Source organism: Pseudochaenichthys georgianus, chromosome 16 (genome assembly GCF_902827115.2).
Source record: "Pseudochaenichthys georgianus chromosome 16, fPseGeo1.2, whole genome shotgun sequence".
Taxonomy (NCBI): domain Eukaryota; kingdom Metazoa; phylum Chordata; class Actinopteri; order Perciformes; family Channichthyidae; genus Pseudochaenichthys; species Pseudochaenichthys georgianus.
In genome coordinates this window covers 25,600,256-25,621,612 of record NC_047518.2, presented here as the reverse complement: position 1 = coordinate 25,621,612, position 21,357 = coordinate 25,600,256, and the positions used below count along the sequence as shown (strand labels likewise).

General features: G+C 40.2%; 1 protein-coding gene across 1 annotated transcript in view; it reads left to right on the top strand.

Annotated features, from left to right (window-relative positions):
- The window catches only part of fhod3b (formin homology 2 domain containing 3b), a 108,227-nt gene that overhangs the window by 3,347 nt on the left and 83,523 nt on the right, over positions 1 to 21,357 (top strand). The window contains 2 exon segments of the mRNA XM_071205856.1: positions 3,294 to 3,400; positions 11,264 to 11,328. Of these exon segments, the coding sequence (XP_071061957.1) occupies positions 3,294 to 3,400; positions 11,264 to 11,328 (172 nt within the window).

Below are 21,357 nucleotides of genomic sequence, written 5' to 3'. Positions count from 1 at the left end.
ATGCTGTAAAATACAGGTTCCTCCTCCATGCCTGTCAGAGCTCCTTTGAATTATTTTACACATTGTTATGCAGAGTTGAGGTTTCGATGGTCACTGCAGTTTGGAGGGTTGTCTCAGCAAAAGGGCTCCTTTCAGAAGAATGCAACATCCGTGGAAAGTCTCATCCTCTGCATGCTTGACAGAAATGTAAGATTTCTGTTGTGGTTTCTCTTTCATGTATCAAATGGGTTTTAATGTGTTTTTAAATCATGTGTTTTACAAATACACAAATACCATTAAACAAATGTTTGGTTTTTGAAGTGGCTTACTCTAATTCCTCTTGTTTGATTTAGAGCACAGTGCAGTCTACATACAAAATGTCTAAGTCTAACACAGGGTGTGCATTAGTTAAACTATGCAAAAGAGTTTAATAGTGTATGCTATCTCATTCCAAGGAAGTTTGGAATGAGATAGCATTTTTGAATTGGAAATTGCATGGTGTTTATTTTTAGCCCTTTCTGCTTTAACTGCCTCCCTGGTCAGTGGACCACGGTATGGTGGTTGAAGGGAGAGGCCAGACCTCAGTGTGTGAGCACTGGTGGTTACTTCTCTGGACTTGGCCATCACAGGCCACTGTGGGTTCAAGTCCTGGGCGGGGGACAGCTAAGAAAGCGTCTGCTACTGATAATCTGTTAGCCCTGTTCCTGGATTAAGGGTCATGTATGTGCATCAACCTGGCGTGGTTAAACATGGCAAGATTTAGTAATCCAGGTTGATTATATAATGAAAACGTCACACATGCCAGCATGGATATGTGAAACAAGGATGAGTTTGATATACTGAAAGAGTATGGATTAATGACCAACTCACATAGTTCACTTTTACTTTCCCCATTTGGTCTGTGAGTCTAAACCTCGTGTGGGGAAAAGCATTTTTCAGTTCTACAGCTAATTATTGGTTACGGCTGCGAATTCAGCCCAATGTTTTGTCTATTTCAGGTTTTGATACAGAGCGTGAAGCTGAAAGAGAACAAACATTTCTTTGCTCTTGTATCCAATCCACAAACTTCAACATCACTTAAAGTACCAGTAAATGTAAATAGAGAATATAGCATATGACTGTAACAATAGATGTTGATCATTAATTATACATTTTGGTTCGTAAAGTGACAGCATTTGGGCCCATTGTTTTTTTTCTCTGTATTTTGTGTGGATAGTTAGAATAAGCAGTGATGGATAACCCCTTGTAGAGAAACAACATCTCAAAACTCTTCAAATGAAAATGGTTTTAGATGATTAAATCAACACTGAAATCACTGGTAATACTGATTTGGGAACAGTTTATGGATTTAGGACATAGATAGAGGCTAACCAGTGTGGTGATTCAGAAATTAGGGGCAACATTCCCATTTTCCTTGGTTTGTTTTAGAGTCTTACCCATAATGTTAGGCCCAGCCACTCAGCGTAAATGATTTAGTGTGTCTTCTCCTTCATGCTACATTTCATATTACTGTCACAGCCGTTATTATGAAAGGCATATCAGTTCATAGGCCCAACTTTGGCCCTTGTGCCTGGATTTACTGTCTGTCCAGAATCTGTCCTGTAATCTGGAGAAGCACTTTCCTCCCTCCTCTTCATATGTACAGTACATCTTTGTTTGTTTGTCTACCTGTCTCCCTTTCTCTCGATCTAACGACCTAACTGTCTCACACATGATTGGATTTACTGAGGACTGAAGATATTGTTGTATGTTTACTGCATCAGCCTTGTGCTTCGCCTCATCTCTGGCCCCTCAATATAAAGTTGCTCTGCACTATGATACCTCCAACCCTTATATTACCAATAATCTTTTGCTTTACCATTCATGGAAGGCAAACAAGACAGCTCATAGTCACAGATTTGGAGAAAGAGCAAGAGTTATCCTTACCAACCACATGTTTTGTTTCACTTCTCCAATAAGACACAGTCCTTGAGTACTGTAGTGCAGTAATACAAACAGAGTGGCTTAACAGATCAAAGCCATCCGACCCATAATGTCTTTTCCAGCCTTTTTCCTTCACGTTCAATTAAGTTACTGTCATATGTGGGAGGAAATTGAACTGCATCAGACCTGGCAATAACCAGTCTAACTTGAAAAACACATGGTTTCACATGTTGCATAATATTTACATGTGGTGCTCTTCTTTTAGGAGAAAATACTCTAGCAGACTGCCTATTTGGGAAGGGTAAATAGTCATTTGTATCATAGCCTTTGCTAGGTTACAAATCCTTAAATGTGGGCTGACAAGAGAAGACAAATGTACTGACTTAAGTATATTAGTGGACTGTACAGTATGAGGTTGTTTTAGAGACCCTGGCTGTTGATGAAACAGAACATTTCCCTTTTCTTCTCTTAAGTCCAAGTTTGCCCTACCGTAAAAATGTTTGTTTTCACGTCCTCTGCTTCACCGTTGGAGCCGCGGTCCTGTGGAGCTGACAGACTCAGAATATAAATAGGTTAATATCTCTAATTTGGAGGTCATCCAGACAAGTGATCAGACTCATTCCTCATCTCCTTGACCACAGTCAGCTGTTGACAACCCTTCAGGACCAGACAAATCATACCTCCTCAGCAAAATCATCCTGTATGATGATAGTTTATCAGACAGGGGCAGCAGACAGATAACAGTCAGCCAAACTGCTCCAAATCCGCATGACTTCTCTCCACCCTTGCCCTGCTTGTCATTGTAGAGCGCTGACAGGAGCTGATAAAATAGCTTTCTATGGTCCACTGACGACTAGACATAAACCTCAAATATGCTGTGCATTTGTCCATTGATACATACGAAAGTCATATCCGCAAAAAAAAAATTATTTCTTGATGTAAGCAGTATCATTGCAACAGAAGTTGTGAATTCAATAGTAAAAGTGTTAACACATCACAATAGACAAGCATATCATTATGAAATATTTCCAACATTGTACACCAATCTTCTGTATCACACATCAGCAAAGCAAACCTCTTCAGGGCTTTATGCCATTCACATTCTTCACAGCTTTGGAAAGGTTGACTGCGCATCATTTTGATATCATACATGGTCATGGTTCTTGAGTCTACAAGTCAATCGGTTTTACCCTACTTCGTTGTAATCTGATCAGAGTGAAGCAGTATTTTGTACAGCAGGACATTGGCTCTTAGCCTCAATTGTCTTTAAACTAAACTTAATCTCTTCCTTTCTTAATGTTTAGCATTCCTTTCATGTCTAAAGTGTAAATGACATAACCCTTTGGGATTGAAGACATATCAATGTTTAACTTTGTCTCCTTCCCGTCTAGCCTGACGACTGTGCCCTTCAGCTGTCCCATAATGGAAGCTACCTGGACTTGGAGTCTACGCTGGCAGAGCAGAAAGATGAACTGGAGGGATTTCAGGAGGAAGGAGGGTAAGATAATAATCACTGCTGTCTCTTTCTTTCTCTTTGCTTTCCCTTCACTATCACCAAACTTCAAAAGCAAAAGATCGCATGTACACAATGTGCTGAAATGAAAAACATTCTCCAATACTTCCCTAAAGTCGGTCAATATTGTTTGCACTTCAAAAGTTGCATTTGGGATCTGTGCCCGAACGGCTCACAAGAGAGACTGGCAGGTTGATAATGTGATTTACTTGCCAAACTCTGATTGTCTGGAAATAAAGTATGCAGGTTGTGGTGGTCCAATTAGCTGTTATGAAAAAAAAGCATTATTCAAGAGTAACTGATGTTTTTGATTAAAACAATATGTCTTTTTAAAACAGCCAAAATAAGTCTCTGAGCCTGAGCAGTCAGACATAATCAGTACAATGTGATTACTGTTTTTCGAGAGGGAGACACATAAAATATGTAGAGAGATTAGAGGGAACAGATAAAGGGGGGCTATGGGGATATATATTAGGCTGTATTCCTTTGCCTAATTTGATTCTATTACAGTAATTTGAATCATAATGATACCCATTTCGTTCCTGTATGAATTAGTGAAATAATCCCTTTTTTCCGGACCTCAGCTGATTGAGCTCTGCTGCTCAGAGGCTGCTCTCAGGAGATGTTGGGGTCTGTTGGGGAGCAGAGGGAACACCCTTCACGTACCTGAGGGTCTCTTAGTTTCAAAAAGCTTCTTCTTTCTCAAGGAAAATAAGTTCAACTTAAATATCAGTGTTATTAGCTTCACTCATTCCTTTTTAAATCAGTCACCTAATATCTCAACCTCATTGGCTCAGAATATGTCAAATATAATTAAGCAATAGCTCACGACAGGCCGTGGTATATGGTCATTATATCACAGCTAAGGGGCGTGGTTCGGCCCGACGTGAAGCTATTTGTGGTACTTTTCCAGTTGGTCTACCTGCTCTTCACGTAGCTCTGCATGTCGTCGTTTAGGTGTTTCTTTTTCTGGAGATAGGCACTGCTCAATACAGTCCTCCATAGTAAGGCCACCCCGGAGGTCGAAGTTAACCTTAAATGTTTCCATCTTAAGCTTTGTTAGTTTCGTAACGGACGTAATGTAACAGTTGTAACGGTTGTAGCTTTTCTCAGACGCGGAGGGATACATGACTTGTGAAAAGTAACTACAATTCTACCCGTGATATACGCTCATTATATCACGGCTAAGAACCAATCAGATTGCTTGATTTGACTTGTTCATTTTATAAATTACAATATTTGCTCTTTTGAAGACATTTGTGTCATATAAAAGTGTAATCCTGATCTTAGTTGTATGTATGAAAGTTAGCCCTATATATTTTTTATCAGTTCACTGGGGGTATTAGCACCCTTTTTAGTTGCAGACTAAATGTCTCAGAGTTTCCATGGCATTCATCCATTCATATTGAAATACCTGGCCTCCCTGGCCCAGTGGCAGCAGTGATGTCATCTAAACCACTTATGAGGTGTAGACACATCCATGAGTAATTGCCCTCATCTCTATTGAAAGTTACCTCAGAGCTCTCATTGTGAACCCACCACCAAATAACTCTCAGCTTCTAATTTAGCTGCATTGTTTTATGGAGTTAAATTAGGCTTAATTTTGATATTACTCATAGACCTGGATAAAAAAGAGAGGCTTAAAATTGTGTGTGAGTTTCATTTCTGTTTCATACAAGTTCTTTGGTCAGTTACTTTATTGACTCCATATGTTTTTATATGTACTGAGGAGTATGTTGATATATCATTTAAGTGCCTCCCACTTTAGATGATCACAAACCAAGGGTTGGCATCGGAGTTCCTGGTCGGTGGGACCACAAACATGTATGGATTTATTTGTTTAACTTGGAATTTATAAGCTGCTCTGTAGCTTGGTGTTTCTATTGGACGTTGAAAATGCCGTCCTTTCCCAGTTCCATCTGAAATTGTTTGGAGCTTATGGAAGGCTATAGAGGGCTGTGAGGTTAAAGTGGTCCACTTCTTCTCTCGTCGAGGAGCGAGCCTGCCAGGGCTTGTGTCCTGCCAGCTGGCACTGACTGGTATGGATGTGTGTCATTAAACCCACACAGTGTTGTCTGAGGAGGCTGGGGGTGAAGGTGGTTGGCCAATTATTTTGTATAAATAGAGCAGTTCTGCTCTCTGACTTTTTATGGTGGTGATATGCCCAGGATTACATCCCCTACAGCTCGCTGTTGTTGATTTGATGATTATTGAGCTAATACAAAGGTCTGATGAGTCAGTTCACCTTTTCTTGTTCCATTGTATATTCGACGTTATGCTGCTTTTACTGCAGATCTGTCAACAGCAGTCTCCATTTCCAAAACATCTAACCTACTTTAAAAATAGTTTAATTTCCCCTGAATTTGTTTCTGAGTTTTACAACGTGATGTCAGAATAACACTCCAGTTAACAAGCAAAATTATGCTTTCATTATAATTGCTTCAAGCCCAGCCACCTACCTTTGCAAAGAAAATAGTACTCTATAGCGCTTGAGTTCCTGAACCTCCCTGATCAGTGGCCATTGGATCCATCTGTACTGTAATTGATATTAATGGCAGGTTACATTCCTGAGGCGCCTGTGTCATACCTAGTGTCTTTACAAACAGATTCAAGTATGATCCTCTGACAGAGCGCTGCAGAGCCAGGAGATATCCATGTCACGGGAGCTTAAGGGCCATAATCACTTCCACACCATGTTTGAAGCCCAGCTATAGGCGCTTGTGACTCATAAATCCCCTGTCACATCTCTGGTACAGTCTCACTTAGCTATATCTGACCATATAGCACAGACATGTGCTCAGGCATATCTGCACAGTTTAAGGTAGTCAGTGTATCATTTAGTTTCCTAGCTGTGATAGATTGATTGACCCTGTACACACACAATTTCCTGCATCTGTAACCCTGAGCCCAGATGGAGTATGGGGGACGTAGTTAGGATCAGATGGCCTGACATGTGCTTAAAGACGTTTACAGTCCTTGAATGTTTTTCTGGATTACATGGATTGAAGAGCGAGATCCTTTTTTAGCATTTCAGGGGCACTTACTCAGGGCCTGATGTTTGAAAACGGAAAATTGAACTGTATTTGGAGGGTTTTGAGTTTGGCTTATGACTTTTTGCTTAAATATGTGACATTGATTGGCAGCTGATTTGTAAAGTTGTAAGTCCTCAAGGGCATATCCTAGCATGTCTAAAGAAGATAACATAAAGAGCTGTTATTGACTTCATAATTGATTCAGCATGTGAAATGTGTAGCTGACACTTTTTTTGCATTTCACTGTCCTAGTACACACAAAGCACAGCTGAAAGCCAGCAGTTTTCTGCTGAATATGCCTTTCTTTTTTATTGAGTGTTCTTGATGTGTTCGACAACCAGTTAGAAGTCAAGCATATTTATACTCAACTGTTCTTGCTTCAACCATCCGATCCTCTCCTTTCATCTCTCTTAGGACAGCTCCACTTTCCTTATTCTCATTTTGCTCTGCCCCACTTGGACATTGTTTGGTAGACGCTAACAGCACACAAGATTTTTATTTTGGTGAGAAAAAAAAGCACATTTGAAAAGAACCATAGCAATTGTCAATCGCAGTACAGCTTAAACTTCAAGGAGGAAATAAAACACCAGTTGCCCCTTCTGTGTTTGGAGAGCAGTTTACGGGTATTATTATCAGAATAGAATAGCTTTGGGATTGTTCAGTGTGTATGTGGTTTTGAGACTTGGTCAATGGTTAGTGAAGAGTTAATTATACAGTCTCCCAACCCACCCCCCCTCTGGTTCACCCAGTCTCTCCGGGTCCCTCTACTGATGCAGGGGTGTTCACCAAGAAGTGCTGCGTCAGTAGACTTCGATGGGACCTTTTTGTCTGGCATTCATTGGTCTTTGCGGAGAGGTAAACTGGCTTTACTGTATACTGCATTGTTATAAGTGTTCACCTTCTGTGGGTACACTCTTTCAGTTAATAAACCAGTAATGCTCCCTCAGATAAAGCTGGCAGGTATCCACTGATCCAGTTGGGTATTAGGATTAAGACTGAGCTTTATGAGCGTACTCTATAATAGAGCAGTGAAGGGAGAATAGAGAGGAAAATAATATGTGGTATCTAATTGGCAGGTATAGTTGTTATGTTACCACAGCTGCATTCCTGTTTGCAATATTCGCAATAATGATGAATAACAGATTTGTGCTATTAAGTAAAAAGATTTATAGTGCTCGGCTTCTTTTCATGTGCAGAATGAATAAAAATGGCCATATGTTTTCATTTAATCTTTTATAAAGCCGTCTAATTTAATCAATTGCTCTGGGTAATGGTCAGGAAGTAAGACATAAGTAAGAAGTTTTGGGTAATTGACAAGTTAATTAATTTTATGACATTATTAAGCAAATTCCTTGATGTTCAAATAGCTGCAACAAAGGTATTTAAGAAGCATGATTGTGCATATGATCAATCAGATTTAATTTATGCATGGCTTAAAGGTCCCATGTCATGGCCATTTCTACTGATCATAATTCCATTGTTGAGGTCAACTAGAATAGATTTACATTGTGCAATGTTCCAAACTCACATTGATTTCTCATACAGCATCTCTGTATAGTATGTGTATTCACTCTCTGTCCTACACGCCTTGTTGGAGCTCCTGCCAGCCCCCTCCCTATGAGCCCACTGTGCTCTGATGTGTGTATGTGTTACAATGGCGTTTGTTAGCAACCAGAAAAGGACACCAGTAATGACAAACAGATGAGAATGCTGCGTGGGTATGGGTGCCGTGTGGGCAGGACGTTGCGGGGCTCGCTGCTCCGCCCTTTGAGGCTCGAGGAGCGGACAGTGTGAGCTGGATTACTGGTGTCGTTTCCTGGTTGCTGCGTGGGGTCTGCGAGACACCACGGAACTCAGCCTGAGCACACACACATGAGTATGTGGCGAACTGTGAGTGGAGATCCATGGAGCCGAGGCTGAGAAAAGATAAGGTGTGTGCCGGCGAAACTCCGCAGAGTAGCGCGGCTGAGAAAAGATAAGGCTGAGTGAGTGTGTGGTCCATTTGGACCTAGGTATGGTTACGTTACCATACTCAGGAAGAAAAAAATGGAAAAAGACAAATCTCCAACGAGGCGTTCTGGGGCAGAATAGACTGGTCTTTTCTGTGTTAAGAGTTTTACTCGCTACAGGGTGTACTTTGAGGGTTTTTGACTCTGCAGACCGTTTAAATGCAGAAAAAGCTACACACAAGAGGACGGGTAATAATCGGAAAAGCATGACCTGGGACCTTTAAGTTAACTACAGTACTAGCACATGAAGAGACCAGAACGTTCTGGCACAGAGAGAGGAGGGACTTCAGTAGGTATTACAGCGTATCCCAACATTTAACCAATTTGTTATTCAGCTGACATTCTTTATAGTTACAATTATGTTGAGCTTCACCCTTGACAGGCCTGCAGCACTGTCTGTAGGAATGTCCAATGTTCATGTATAATTGGTGAGGGGGGTCTGAAACCTCACTTGTATTCCTTGCACGTTTGTTTAATTTGATAATGAGCATGTTGGCCTGTGTAGCCTCAGGTCTTGGTTAAGCATAGGGATACTGTTCCAGCCAAGCGGAGAGAAAGCAGACTTTGGTGACAAAATGGATCTGGTTACCCATTTGCCTCAACAGCATCACAGAGGATTAAGTTCCTGTTTGCTGTCTCATCTCGCAGGCGCAGGTCCATGTTGACAGATGTTGATTCTGTCTCACCTCTGCTTGTTGCTGGATATTATACTTAATAAGTAATGAGTATATTCAGATTTCTCCTGTCATGTAATCTGCTTGTGTGCAGAAGTCTCCCAGGAAAGATGTCAGAATGTCTGTCAGGAGCAGTAATGCTGCTGCTGGTTCATGGTGAGGCTCCAGTGTGATCTGCAGTCTGTGCTGATGGTGCGTTCTGTCCCTGTCAGGTCTACTGCTGCCTGATTGTCACTAAGAGTAACAGTCTGGTGCTGGCACTGCGCCAGGCGGAACAATCACACAGCCTTTGTGCACGCGGCATAAAAGCCTATTTGTCAGGGAGCCGAATTAGGAGGGGGGGGTTGTTGCGCAACTCTACCTGCTGTGCTCTTGTCTAGTCAGGAGGTTGAATGCACAATCTCTGTTTCAGCATGTAAACAAAAGGGCGGCCCTCACCAACAAAATTCAAAACATGGGATAGAAATACCTTCTTTTGAATGCCTTTACATGTCAAATTATATAAGATGACACAACATGTTTTTCTTGTAAGGTTTTAGTTATGTTTGCATTTAGAATAGATACACAGGCAGTCATATTTAATGGCTGACTGCAAACAGATACATTTTAAGGATAATAATAACCAGAGTTTTGTATTGTCAACAATCCTCATATCAAGTATTGACGATGCAGCCGAAGCCTGATATACTGTACTTTATTATTCTCCAAAAACGATTAAAACACATCAGTGACTCTGTTTTTATTTGAATATATTATTTGAGCATTGTAGTCTATTTTGAGTCAATTGAAATTTCACTAACCCTCAAACAAACCCCACAGCTCCAATATTTTAATCTTGTCAGAGTTACTTTAAAACAAAAAAAATGACAGTCTCCAACTGTTTAAACCAAAAAGTAAGCCTTTTTAAAGATTTCTATATATTTGTGAACAATTATACAGATTTAAATGTTGAGAGCATTTAATGGGCTATAGGCTGGCTGTCACTGACAGGAAGGGAAGTAGTCAAATATTGAGGGATTGACTATACTACTATATGGACGTATTGGTGGTTTTGGTTAATCAAATCAAATCAAGTTTTATTTATATAGCACATTTATAAACGATTTTTGGTCGAGCCAAAGTGCTGTACATATAATAAAAATAGCCTACAGTCGAGACACTTTACAGCAAATACAACAGCACAGATTGTTCAGAATATCAGTATGAGAAAAACGACACCCTCTATCCTTAGACCCTCACATCGTACAAGGAAACACTTCCAGAGAAAACCCACAGTTTAAGGGGAACATGGGAGAAACCTCAGGGAGAGCAACAGAGGAGGGATCCCTCTCCCAGGACGGACAGACGTGCAATAGATGCCGTGTGTAAATCCAAGAGATAATACATTTTACAGCATATAGACCGAATGTTAGGAAATGCATGTGTCTGTAATAAGAAGATGAATCCACGAGGATGTCAGCTTAACTAAGATAGACAAAGAAATATTGCCAACATTATCCTTTAAAAAGGCAAATTCAACATTAAACTTTGTACACAAATTAGAGCGTGGGCCTCTGGGTATCCAAATGATGCTTTGGGTGGCTACGAACTACACTGTTCTCACATTCACTTCTACGATTGAATAGAAATGGGGTGCATTGTTGTTGTCTTTGTTTTGAATTGTCTTTCAGACATTGTAAGCAGTTGACAGGATAGTGATAGGGTCTTGCCATATCCCCATTAACACAGGGGGCGGAGCTGACCTCTCAGATGCTCCCATCCTTCATTCTCACCTATGGAGACCCTTTCCCTGTCAGTTCCCCGACCTGTTCCCTGTTGTGTAAAAGCTACAAATATTGAAGGGGTTTAAATTAACGAGACAGAACGCTATGTTAGTCATCATTTTGCACCTCTGCGCAGTTGAAATTCAGCATTATTTTCCTGTCAGCACTTGCCTAGCTCAGGCATATTGATGGCTGCCTTAGATTAAGAGAGACAGTTTTTTATCTCGATACAGATGTACCACCACACACCCAAACACACTTTCACATACAGATACAAGCAGACAACACACAAACACATGTTCAGACACACATTGAAATAATATGTCAACTAACATTTTCCTTCTTACCATTTGTCTTTTTTTCTTTACAGGAGGGGGAAGAAACACAGCGTTATTCTTCGAACACATCTGTCCATCAGAGTTCACGCCTGCATAGGTGGGTAATAATAACACGTACATTTGTCAGCTCTCACTTAATGATGCTCAATTTGTCTTTCTCCGTATATATCACCAGTGAGGTATGAGCTTTAATGACCTCTATTACTAGTGGATTACTTTATTGAGGTTCTTGTTTAACTTGCACAGTGGCAGTTTTGGCCGAGGATTTTAATTTGAGTGAGAATTAACATCATTACAACAACACTCTGAGAAACAGACCACTGGCACGGAGTGGTGCCTGAAAACATTCAATGTTTTTGGAGTTACTGTGTTCTGTCACTTTGTTTTATTGGGCCTCCTAGTGTCTTTGAGTAATGTAAGGGAACGAGCACAAAGAGCTGATTGAAAACATATGCAACACATGCACTTGGCAGTCGTGCGAACACATACACACATACAATAGGCTTGTCAGAGGCTGGGTTTTCATTAAACTGAGGATGATAACTGCTAAGCAAACTACAATGTACTCTGTGAAATGTTGGCTTGAGTTCTGTTTCCCACATCTTTCTGTTGAGATTTAACTGATAAATAGGTGTTAATGGCGTTTCCACCCTATTTAATGTATGTATAATGTTAGAAATGAATACACAAGCCCTTGCAAAGTACATTTCCAGTGACTTGTAGGGTTTTCTAGCGAAGAGCACTATGGTTAGTGGAAGAATGTGGAGAAGCACACATTCTTACACGAAGACACACAGTGCCTCCTCTAAAGGCTTGCAGTGTAAAAATAACGCAAAGCCTGGAAAAGCTATTAGGCTGTAAATTGTCAGATTTTGAATTTGGCTGTATTTTTCTATTACAGTATAAGAAAAACCAAAGACACAGACATTTCTCACTTGAAGGAAGTCACGTTGATGTGAGAACTATCTCTGATAGTCATTGTGGTTATTTATTCTACCTGCTGATGCATGACGTGCAAAACAAAGCTTTGGAAACTCCCGCGGATCTTTTACTGAGATGGTTCTGTCATGACAGCTCATTAAACTCTTGGTAAGACACATGAGACATGGGAACGACAGCTTTCACTTGTTCTTGATGAGGTCTAGTTTGCACATGTTTATTTCTAAGAAGCCTTCACTTTGATTCTTTTGACACTATAATTATGTAATTGATACAATAAACCTTTTATATTGGCAGGCTTTTTAATCCTATTGTTAATAATATTGTAGGGAGATGCTACCTTGTTTTATTACACCGCATACCCATAATACATTTGCAGTCTTTGCTTGATGTAACAGGGCTTAAGTTGTACTTGTGAATATTTGGCTGAACCTTGCCGCACACCACTCTGAACTGGCTTCACCTTATTCTTCCTCCTGCTGGTGCAGGGCTTAGCTTAGCGGAGCCCAGGGAGCGGCAGACAGACTTGCTGCTCTTCTCTAAGTGGATGATGACCCTCTTTCTCTCTAAGTTGACAGCCACCTGTTGCCCTTCCCTAGTCTCCCTCAGTGACTGGCCGCATGGCTAACTGATTCATTTCCTCTAAGCGAGGTGGTCAGTGTTACTGTTAATTTGTCCAGGCTTTTGATCCTAATTTTATCTGACTAGAGGCTTAACTCGAAGGCCCTGAGTGCAGAATTACTGGGTGATTTCCCAGGTCCACGCAGGAGATAATTTCTTAGTCTTCCAAAGACAAATGGCATGGTATTCTTTAGGCTGTGCACTTGCTCTGAATTAAAGGATTGAGCATAACCCTGCTGTCAGTTAATTTGTGCTAAAATATCCCTAAAGAGCATCCCTTCTATTGTCAGCGATTTGTAATTGTTGTTGCTGGCCATAGTCTTTTGTCTTTCTTTAATAAGAAAGGTTGTGCAATTAAATAAAGCAGTACATAATTTGTAGGCCTTAGGCGAGTTGCATCTACAACATGTAAAGATGCTTGAAACCCTTTAGAAATCTTCCTTTTGTTTGAGGCTGACAAGCTTGAATAATAGCACCAGTCTTGCTATAGGTTAAAATAAACTAGGATGTTTGGATGGGATTGGTTTAAAATCACATTTAAATGAATCCTCCCTTTTTGATTGGTTGCTGAAATAGCATACCCATGTTGTCAAGATTTCCCTGCTCCATTAACAAGAGTGATGAGTTGGTTACAGTCATGTATGTAACCTGTGTCATGTAGAATTATTATGTGGAAAACCCAATTGCGTGTATTCTACGTTTTAATTGAGAAGTACATCACTTTGTTTATGTTATCTGGTTTTTGGGGTTTCTCCACATTTTAATCACAAGGCTAGCTTTTGGTTTGTGTGTTGAGAGTGTGTGTCTGTGTGCATGTGTCATGAACCACAGTAAACCCTAATCCAGGCTTCTCTAATCATAGTCATTAGCGCTCACATACATATGGACCAGGCGTTCTCTTTGCATCAGAGTCAGTGGAGGAAGGAAAGTGCTAGCCCAAAGAGCTAATGGTTTATTAAACTGTTTTTCGACCACATCCTCTGTCATGTAGTGATTTGTTTTAGTCACACAATTAAGCAGTCCATGCTCTGTGTGTAATGAAAGTGCAGATCAGCCACAATACAAATGTTTATCTCTCGGAGTTGTGTGTAATGTAGCCTTATTAGTATAAAACTCTTTTGTATATCTGTCTGTATCCATGTTATACATGCACATTAGTCCTTTTCAGGGAGAGAAGAGAAAAGTACTTTTGAATAGATGACCAGTAGTGGTAAAGGTTTGATCTTTGTTTATATTTGTTCGACCAGCCTGGGATTCAGAAAATAAACCCCACTCACCCCTCTCTGCGTGTTAGCATTGGCCACAGCCCGTTTAAATTGTTGGGCTGTTATTGTTGTCGGTAGACTAGATGTGGTAGCAAGGGCCTGATTAAAGCAATCCTGTGCTTATTTTAGTGTTGTCTGCAAGTACAGTAGAGTAGGTCCTCTTTGTACGTGCCATTTTGTTTCTAAGGCTGCATGAATTGCCGTGATGTGATGGTATGGAGAATTTAAAGACCGGGAAAGAGAGAGTGTGGACCGCTGGATGTTAAACTGAGGATACCCAGTTAAGAAATAACAAATGGCACATGTTTAGTAATCAACAGCAGCTTTGCAAAGTTCATACAGATGTTCAGTCAGAAGCTGCTGCCCTTGCAATTAATTATATTCATGCATTACTAGGCTAACATTTGAGGTTGTAAATCTATGAACTGCAATCCAGACATGTATCCTTGATCCTCTAAACATCATCTTGAACTCCCACAGTCAAACAAATGATATTTTATGAATGTGGCTCATAAATAAGTGGGTGGTTCAAGCTTACTTTTTTGATCATATTTAGTAGTAATTGTTTACAAATGTAAAAATAATGCATTTGAAAGCTATACTTTGTTGATATTGCCCTTTAAGAGCAGGTTCATCTGTCAACGCATTGATGTCAGCTGAGGAGTGGCAGCTGTAATAAGAGGTGACACATTCTTAGTGGATTATCTGCCTTGTCTTTTGCAACCTCTTTTAATCTGGGCCCAAGACATAATTCATCGTGACCGCTGTTGACTTGCACTTCTTTTTCGTGCTATCATTTAGTCAAATTGATAGTTTTGATCTTCAGGTTGACAACTGAAAGTGCTGTGGTTGTTAAGATGGAAGTCAATGAGCAGTAAATTCTCTACCATTATCCCTCTGTAAACCGTGTTGGAGGATGTTTTCCTGGCTGCTAACAACACATTTGCATGGAAGTATACACTGTTAAATGAAGGCTTTGTATTATGATGTGTGTGCCTGTATGTGTGTGTGGGATGTCAGCGCCTTGACTTGAGAAGATAAGATCACCTGCGGGTTATCATGGTGCTCCAAAACACAGTGTCTGTCTTTTCCACACACTTTGCCAGATCTACACTAAGCCATCTGCTGTTCTGCGTATACACATAAAAACAACAATTCCAGTAGTTAACTTGCCTAATAAAAAAAAATCTGCTTGAAATGGATGCTTTTGCTTTGTAAAGATTCTAGTTAAATCGAGTTCTCTGCATTAGGTACAATTAATTCTGGGAAGTGTCAACATCTATTAATAGATTTCTTTGTCATTCCTACAGTATGGTTTTAAATATCTGTATTATAACTCTTTCGAAATGCACCTTCGGATCAAATCAAATATCTAGTCATGTTTTTTGTGACTGTAGAGTGAAAAGCAAGCAGGGAATAATTAAAAACATGCATATCACATCGCACCCATGAGACACAGAGGAAGATCAAATGGCCTTTTCTACTTCCCCTAAAGAGACCCCAAAATGGGATCATGGACTTAGAGTCGCCCAATGAGGCCAACCTAAACAACATTGTGCCAAAGAGCAGAAATCAGCCCAAAAAGTGAAGCTGAGTTGAGTGTTTCTTGCTTTTAAAATCACAAATGATAGCAAAAGTAGATCAGTGGAAGGTTTGATGGTATCACTCCCCTCACACTTTCCCTCACTCGGTTTTTATATACTCTGTTTGGCTGTGAGCCCACAACCACATGCAGAGCAACAATGTAGTTAAGGTAATTCTTCATTTATGGACAACAATAAAGGACAATGTTTCCCCTCACTTGTCCCTGTGCCCTCACAGCTACAATGCCATGTTTTCCACTGTTTCAGGTAGGATTAGAGCTAATTGTTGGCTCTTTTGCCGATTTGCTTCACATGCTGTACAAGGTTGTGGGCCACTATGACACTAATTCGTATAAGCACACTCATATGCTCACGTTCACATGCACACACTCGTGCAAAGGCATGCACATATTAAGAAGACATCTGGTTCCAGTTGTGAGGCCCCTCAGCGCTGCTCCTCACCCGTCCAAAAAAGACGAGAGCTGTCTACGTTTTCATCCAAGAGGGGAGTATTTATTTCTCGCTGTGTTTACAGGATAAAGAGAGAAGTGTGAGCGTGCTGCCTGGCCATGGGACAAAGATGTAAACCGAACTAGGGGTCCCTTACCTTCATTATTCAGCTTCAGGGCGGTAAATAATGCTATTCTGCCACTTTTATTCTTCTAAATGTACCTCTGACAACTAGCCAAATTCCTGTCAGAAAAATCTAATGATTGGCTAAAAATGGCTTTAACTTACATATCACAGTGTGCTCATAACAAAATATCGTTTTTCAAAGTGGCACATCTCATGACATATGAGTTGGACCGCTAAGATTGGATGCCATGTGAAGCTGACCACTCTGGGGTTTACCACCGCTGTGAGACTGGAGCAGTCCTTGTTGAAGTGGACAGGTGTGTAACCTCAGCAGCCATAGACTTTAAACAGCTGACTGCTTGAAGGAAGGAACATTTGGAAGGAATCTGAGTTCGTTTTTTGCTCAAACCAACATTTTTTGGATGTCTGCAGATAATTGTTTATTTATTTATTTACTATGTTAGAGCCGAGGATTGAGGTACATCCGCACAGCTGATGTTTGCCCTGTGTGTGTTCTCAACGGGGGGAGGACCAAGGGTAGCAGACTGAGAACACACATTTGATGAAATCGTTTTCATTTCTCAATGTTTTTTAGCAATACTGACTTATGTAATTGCCATTATGTTTCATATGAACAGTCTAGTGATGAAACTTGAAATTAATCGGATATTTGTTTTCCTGATTAATTATTTGGTCTTTGAAATGTCAGTAAATATAAAGAAATCCATTCAAAATAACACTCAACAACAATGTTTTGATAGAAAATAATAATGTTAATCAACCATCAATATTTTTGTTGATCAGATTACCAATTTATTTACCTATTGTTCCAGCGCAAAGCCCCTTCTTATTTTGAGCAAATAGTTTTCCTCTTGGATTGGGGTTATTCATTTTGGTAGCCAATCACATTTCACTTACTTCTCTGGTAGTGATTTATAAATGTTGATGCTGGGCATGCTCTACTAAATTGGCCTCTATGTAATATGTGTTGTGTACACATGCAAACGTGATCTTCCATCTTTAACTTTTAGCAGAGTTTCAGACACAACTTTATTCATCTTTGTCATATTTGACTCTGTGGTTATACTATACGGGCATTTGAGTGCCAGTAGTCACTAGAAAAAACCTTAACCTTTAACTCAGCACCCCACTGGCACTCAGCCAAATCCTAGTGTGCCATGGAATTCATCTCACATCCTCCCTCGCATGTCATGCAGGCTCCTTTTCTTTCCTTCAGCTTTGATGTCGATGTCTTTGTAAGGAAATGTCTCTTTCCCTTCTCCGCAGCCATCAGGAGAATATGCTTAAGAGAACTAAAACACTTCATATTTTCACTGTTTGTCGTTACAGGAACTGTCACTCATCCAATGTTCTCTGAAATAGCGTTGTTTTTTCTTCTCTCACCTTGGATCAAGCAGTGTTGCCACAGCTGGCTAGCTTTGAATCCTTTACCATGGCTGTTTTGCCTTTGAAGGAGGTTTTATTGGATTTTTTGTCACATGCATGTGCTCAGATTGATTTAGTCACTAAGCTGACATCAGCTGGAAAAATAAAGATTGACATGACCTGTTTGGGGGACTGTGATTTATACAGTGGGTCAATTGGGCACTGGTCTCACTCTTGAAACTTTGTTCATGTCATTGTTTTTGTATGGAGAGACTTAACTCTATTGAGGTAGCTATCATGTTCTCCTTTCTATTTTTAACTGAAAGGGGAGCTAATGGGAGAATTTGTATCCCCCTGTTTTCCACCTCATTCTGTCATCGCATCCTCCCTCTGACTTGCTAGCCTCCCAAGCCCTGGCTTCATATAATGATATAGCCTGAGGAACATTACACTTTTATTTTTCTATTGTATCAGTAAACAATGTTCTCTTTTTAACCTTCCTATGACTTCACACTGTTGCTCTTGAACACCTGTGGCCTCCCATGTTTCATATTGCATTGTGGAGAGTGGTTGTGGGCCAAAAGAAACTTTAGGCACATTCATCATCAGCCATTTGGCAAAGGTAGAAAGTATGTGGCGTTTTGTGGTGATGTGTTCATGATTTGAGAGCTGTCTGCTCTATTCTGGTTCAAAACAGAGTAGCCAACCAAAGGGGAGCATGTCACACAGCTGCGGGGTGATTATGGATATTATAGACTATTTTGTGATCCATTGTAAATATTAGATCATCGTGTATCTGTTAGTTTTTATCAGCTTCAAACATGTTCAAGGCCAAGAAGCAACTAATTGTTATTTTTAGAGCTGATGTAAGCTCAAGTCCATGGCAGAAATGGGACAAGTAATATTTATATTGTAGGGGCTTTTATGAAAATGCATGCCCTTGTGACTGTCAACCTTAGTTTAAGTCATGTATTCTATATATTCACTCTCAACAAACATCCAGGTGAGGGAGGGGTTAAGGAGTTTGTAAAATGATACAACGACAGCATGTGATGCAATTGATACTGATGAGAAAGGAACAAAGATTTGACCAGCTTTCACAGATTTTAGACAACGCTGGGTATTGTCTTTAGTGAGGCAATAATCCCCCTTTTTATTGAACTCAAAGTATGTTTCAAGCAATCAAAATGACAAAAGTAACCCTTCTTGGCTTTTGCTTAAGGCTGCAACAGAAGCTCAAATACTCAATCCCCTCGCCTCCACTTCAGCCACTTCAGAGGTTGTCGGATGATGGAAGAGCCCAGTTGAAATAAAGAACTCAATCACCAGGAGAATCTCCTCTTGGAGCATACCCATGTCGCTGAAGAGGACCACTCAGAGTGGCCATAGCAGGAGAAGATTGGACAACCTTTGTTATGTTTTTTGAAGCAGAAGAAAAGAGCCATACAGTAGATGAAGAAAAAAGACAAAAGGCCTCAATCCCCCGTGTGAACGTTGGACTAAGAGCCTACTTAACTGGTCGGGCATGTCAGGCAGTTGGGATGGCTCTATCTGAACTGCAGGTTACAAGAGGATTCAGAGTGTCTGTCGGAAATGTACATGGTAGTCAAGTGTCTTACAAATGCAAAACGATTCGGGAGGTTTTAGCATTGTTTGAACTGAGGAAATGTGTGAGGATGTTCTTATTTTCCCCAACAAATTGTCAAATTTAGTTGGGGAAAATAAAACATTTAGAACTAATTAAATTTGCAATAACAGCTTACCCAATCGTTCATCGTGGTGAGGGTAAAAGAAACATTGTCTGCTTTGGCTTAGTCTGGATTATAAAGAGGAGTGAAAATCTCTATTGGTATAAACCATAAGTGATGTGTCCTGAAGTTGTGAGGAAAGCGAGCCATGTTTGCATTATTGTTGTGGTTAAAGCTGTTTAAAGTAACGTCTTGTCTTTCAGTGAATATGTCAGACGTTGTTGTGATCCATTCAGATCTATTCTTGTGTTGTATGGTGGTTTTCTCAGTGGTCACTTAAGGATCATTGAACACACAAAGCGCTTTACATTTTTTTGCTTAGACCTCTTGTTTATAAGATAAAAGCCTGTATATAAGCCTTTAATCTCTGTGTTTGGAAATGTAAAACATTTTTGAGTCTCTCCCAGTGTCTGGACCTCAACATCCAATGACATCAGTGATTGTTCTCTCTGCTTGTTCTACGATGAATGCCTTTTGTATGAGCAAGGTTCAACAGAAAGCCAAGAGAGGCGGTGTAGGATCTTATTCAGAAAAAGCTGTTCACTCACACATAAATACTGGGGCTGGACCCAATATACAAACATCTGTTCAATAAAATGGATTGCATTATCCTCTTTTGCATTATAAAACAGTTTGTTTTTTCTGTCAAAGGTTGAGGATATGGATAAAATTGAATACCTTGAAAATACTGCAAACCAATGAAATGCCAAAACAGGTTTTACCAAAAGTAGAATCACATTGTACACGTGTTATTGTTGTCATTCCCTGTATTTACTAAGAAAACATGAATCTGCTCTATAATAGGTTTTAGAGCCTGCTTTGAGAGAGGAGCAGTAGTCATAACAAGAGTTCAGTATCTACATTATTTATTTTCTTCTCTTGCCACTTTGGCATGTCCCTGAACATTTCTACAAGCCTTTCTATTTTTGTTTCTGCTACTTCTGAAATCTCTGCTTAAGGATAACTGAGTCGGGGTACCAGACAGAACAAATATAGAGTATATCACGTTAATCCCTGACTAGTTTGTATTATTTGCTTTAGTGTAATGCTAAACAATTTACATTAGTAACTTTTTAATCATAAGAGACAGGGAGTGCAAATTACATGTATCAACCTTATGCCACAGACCCATGGTGACCTTATGTGGCAAAGACAGCGAGTCATTTTTGGTGCACTTCATGAATACAATCATGTTTATTTAGTTTGGCTACTTCGTGCAAAGTAAGCAATCATATGTGTCATCGTGAACCACATTTTAGCTCCAGACTCCCTCCTAACTTTCCACTCCTGCAGCTGATCGATCCTGCAGCTGAGCTCAGGCAGCAGGAGCAGCTGTGCTGGAAGAGAGTCATGGAGGCAGAAGTATGGCTTCTTCTGTCAGTCTGGGTAGAGAAACGTCAGACCGCTAGGTTCAGTGTTTAGCTGACATTTTGAGACATTTATACTTTTATGAATTGTAACCTTGTTCCACTGAAAACAGTAACCTTGGTCATGCATTCATACTTTCATCGATTATCTAGACAAAACGCCATCTCTGATGTCAGGTGAACTTACTGTGTTAAAACATCTGTATCACTATTAGCATGCAGTGAGTGTGTGCTCTGTCTGAAGCAAAATGTTGTCACTGACCCAACATTGCTGTCTATGCATGCTAAATATGGGCTTTGTCCCTATGAGACCCTGTCACAGGAAGGAGGTCAGACAAGATGTGTTTGCATAAACATTCATATACTGATCACACTTACTAGATTCCAGTCACATGACTAATGACAATGTTTATGGTGCAAGGCAGACTCCCAATCCACAGTTGTTCTCCCCATGGTTGTATTTATGAGTCGTGACATTTACTACGGAACATAACAGACACAATGTCATAGTGTCGACTAATCATGTCGTACACTAAACCTAAGTGCACCACAAGTGATTTACTGTCTCCATTCTAAATGATTATATTGTCAGTACAACATTTCATGCTCAGTGGTTGCATTTCCTGAGCTCATGTTTGGTG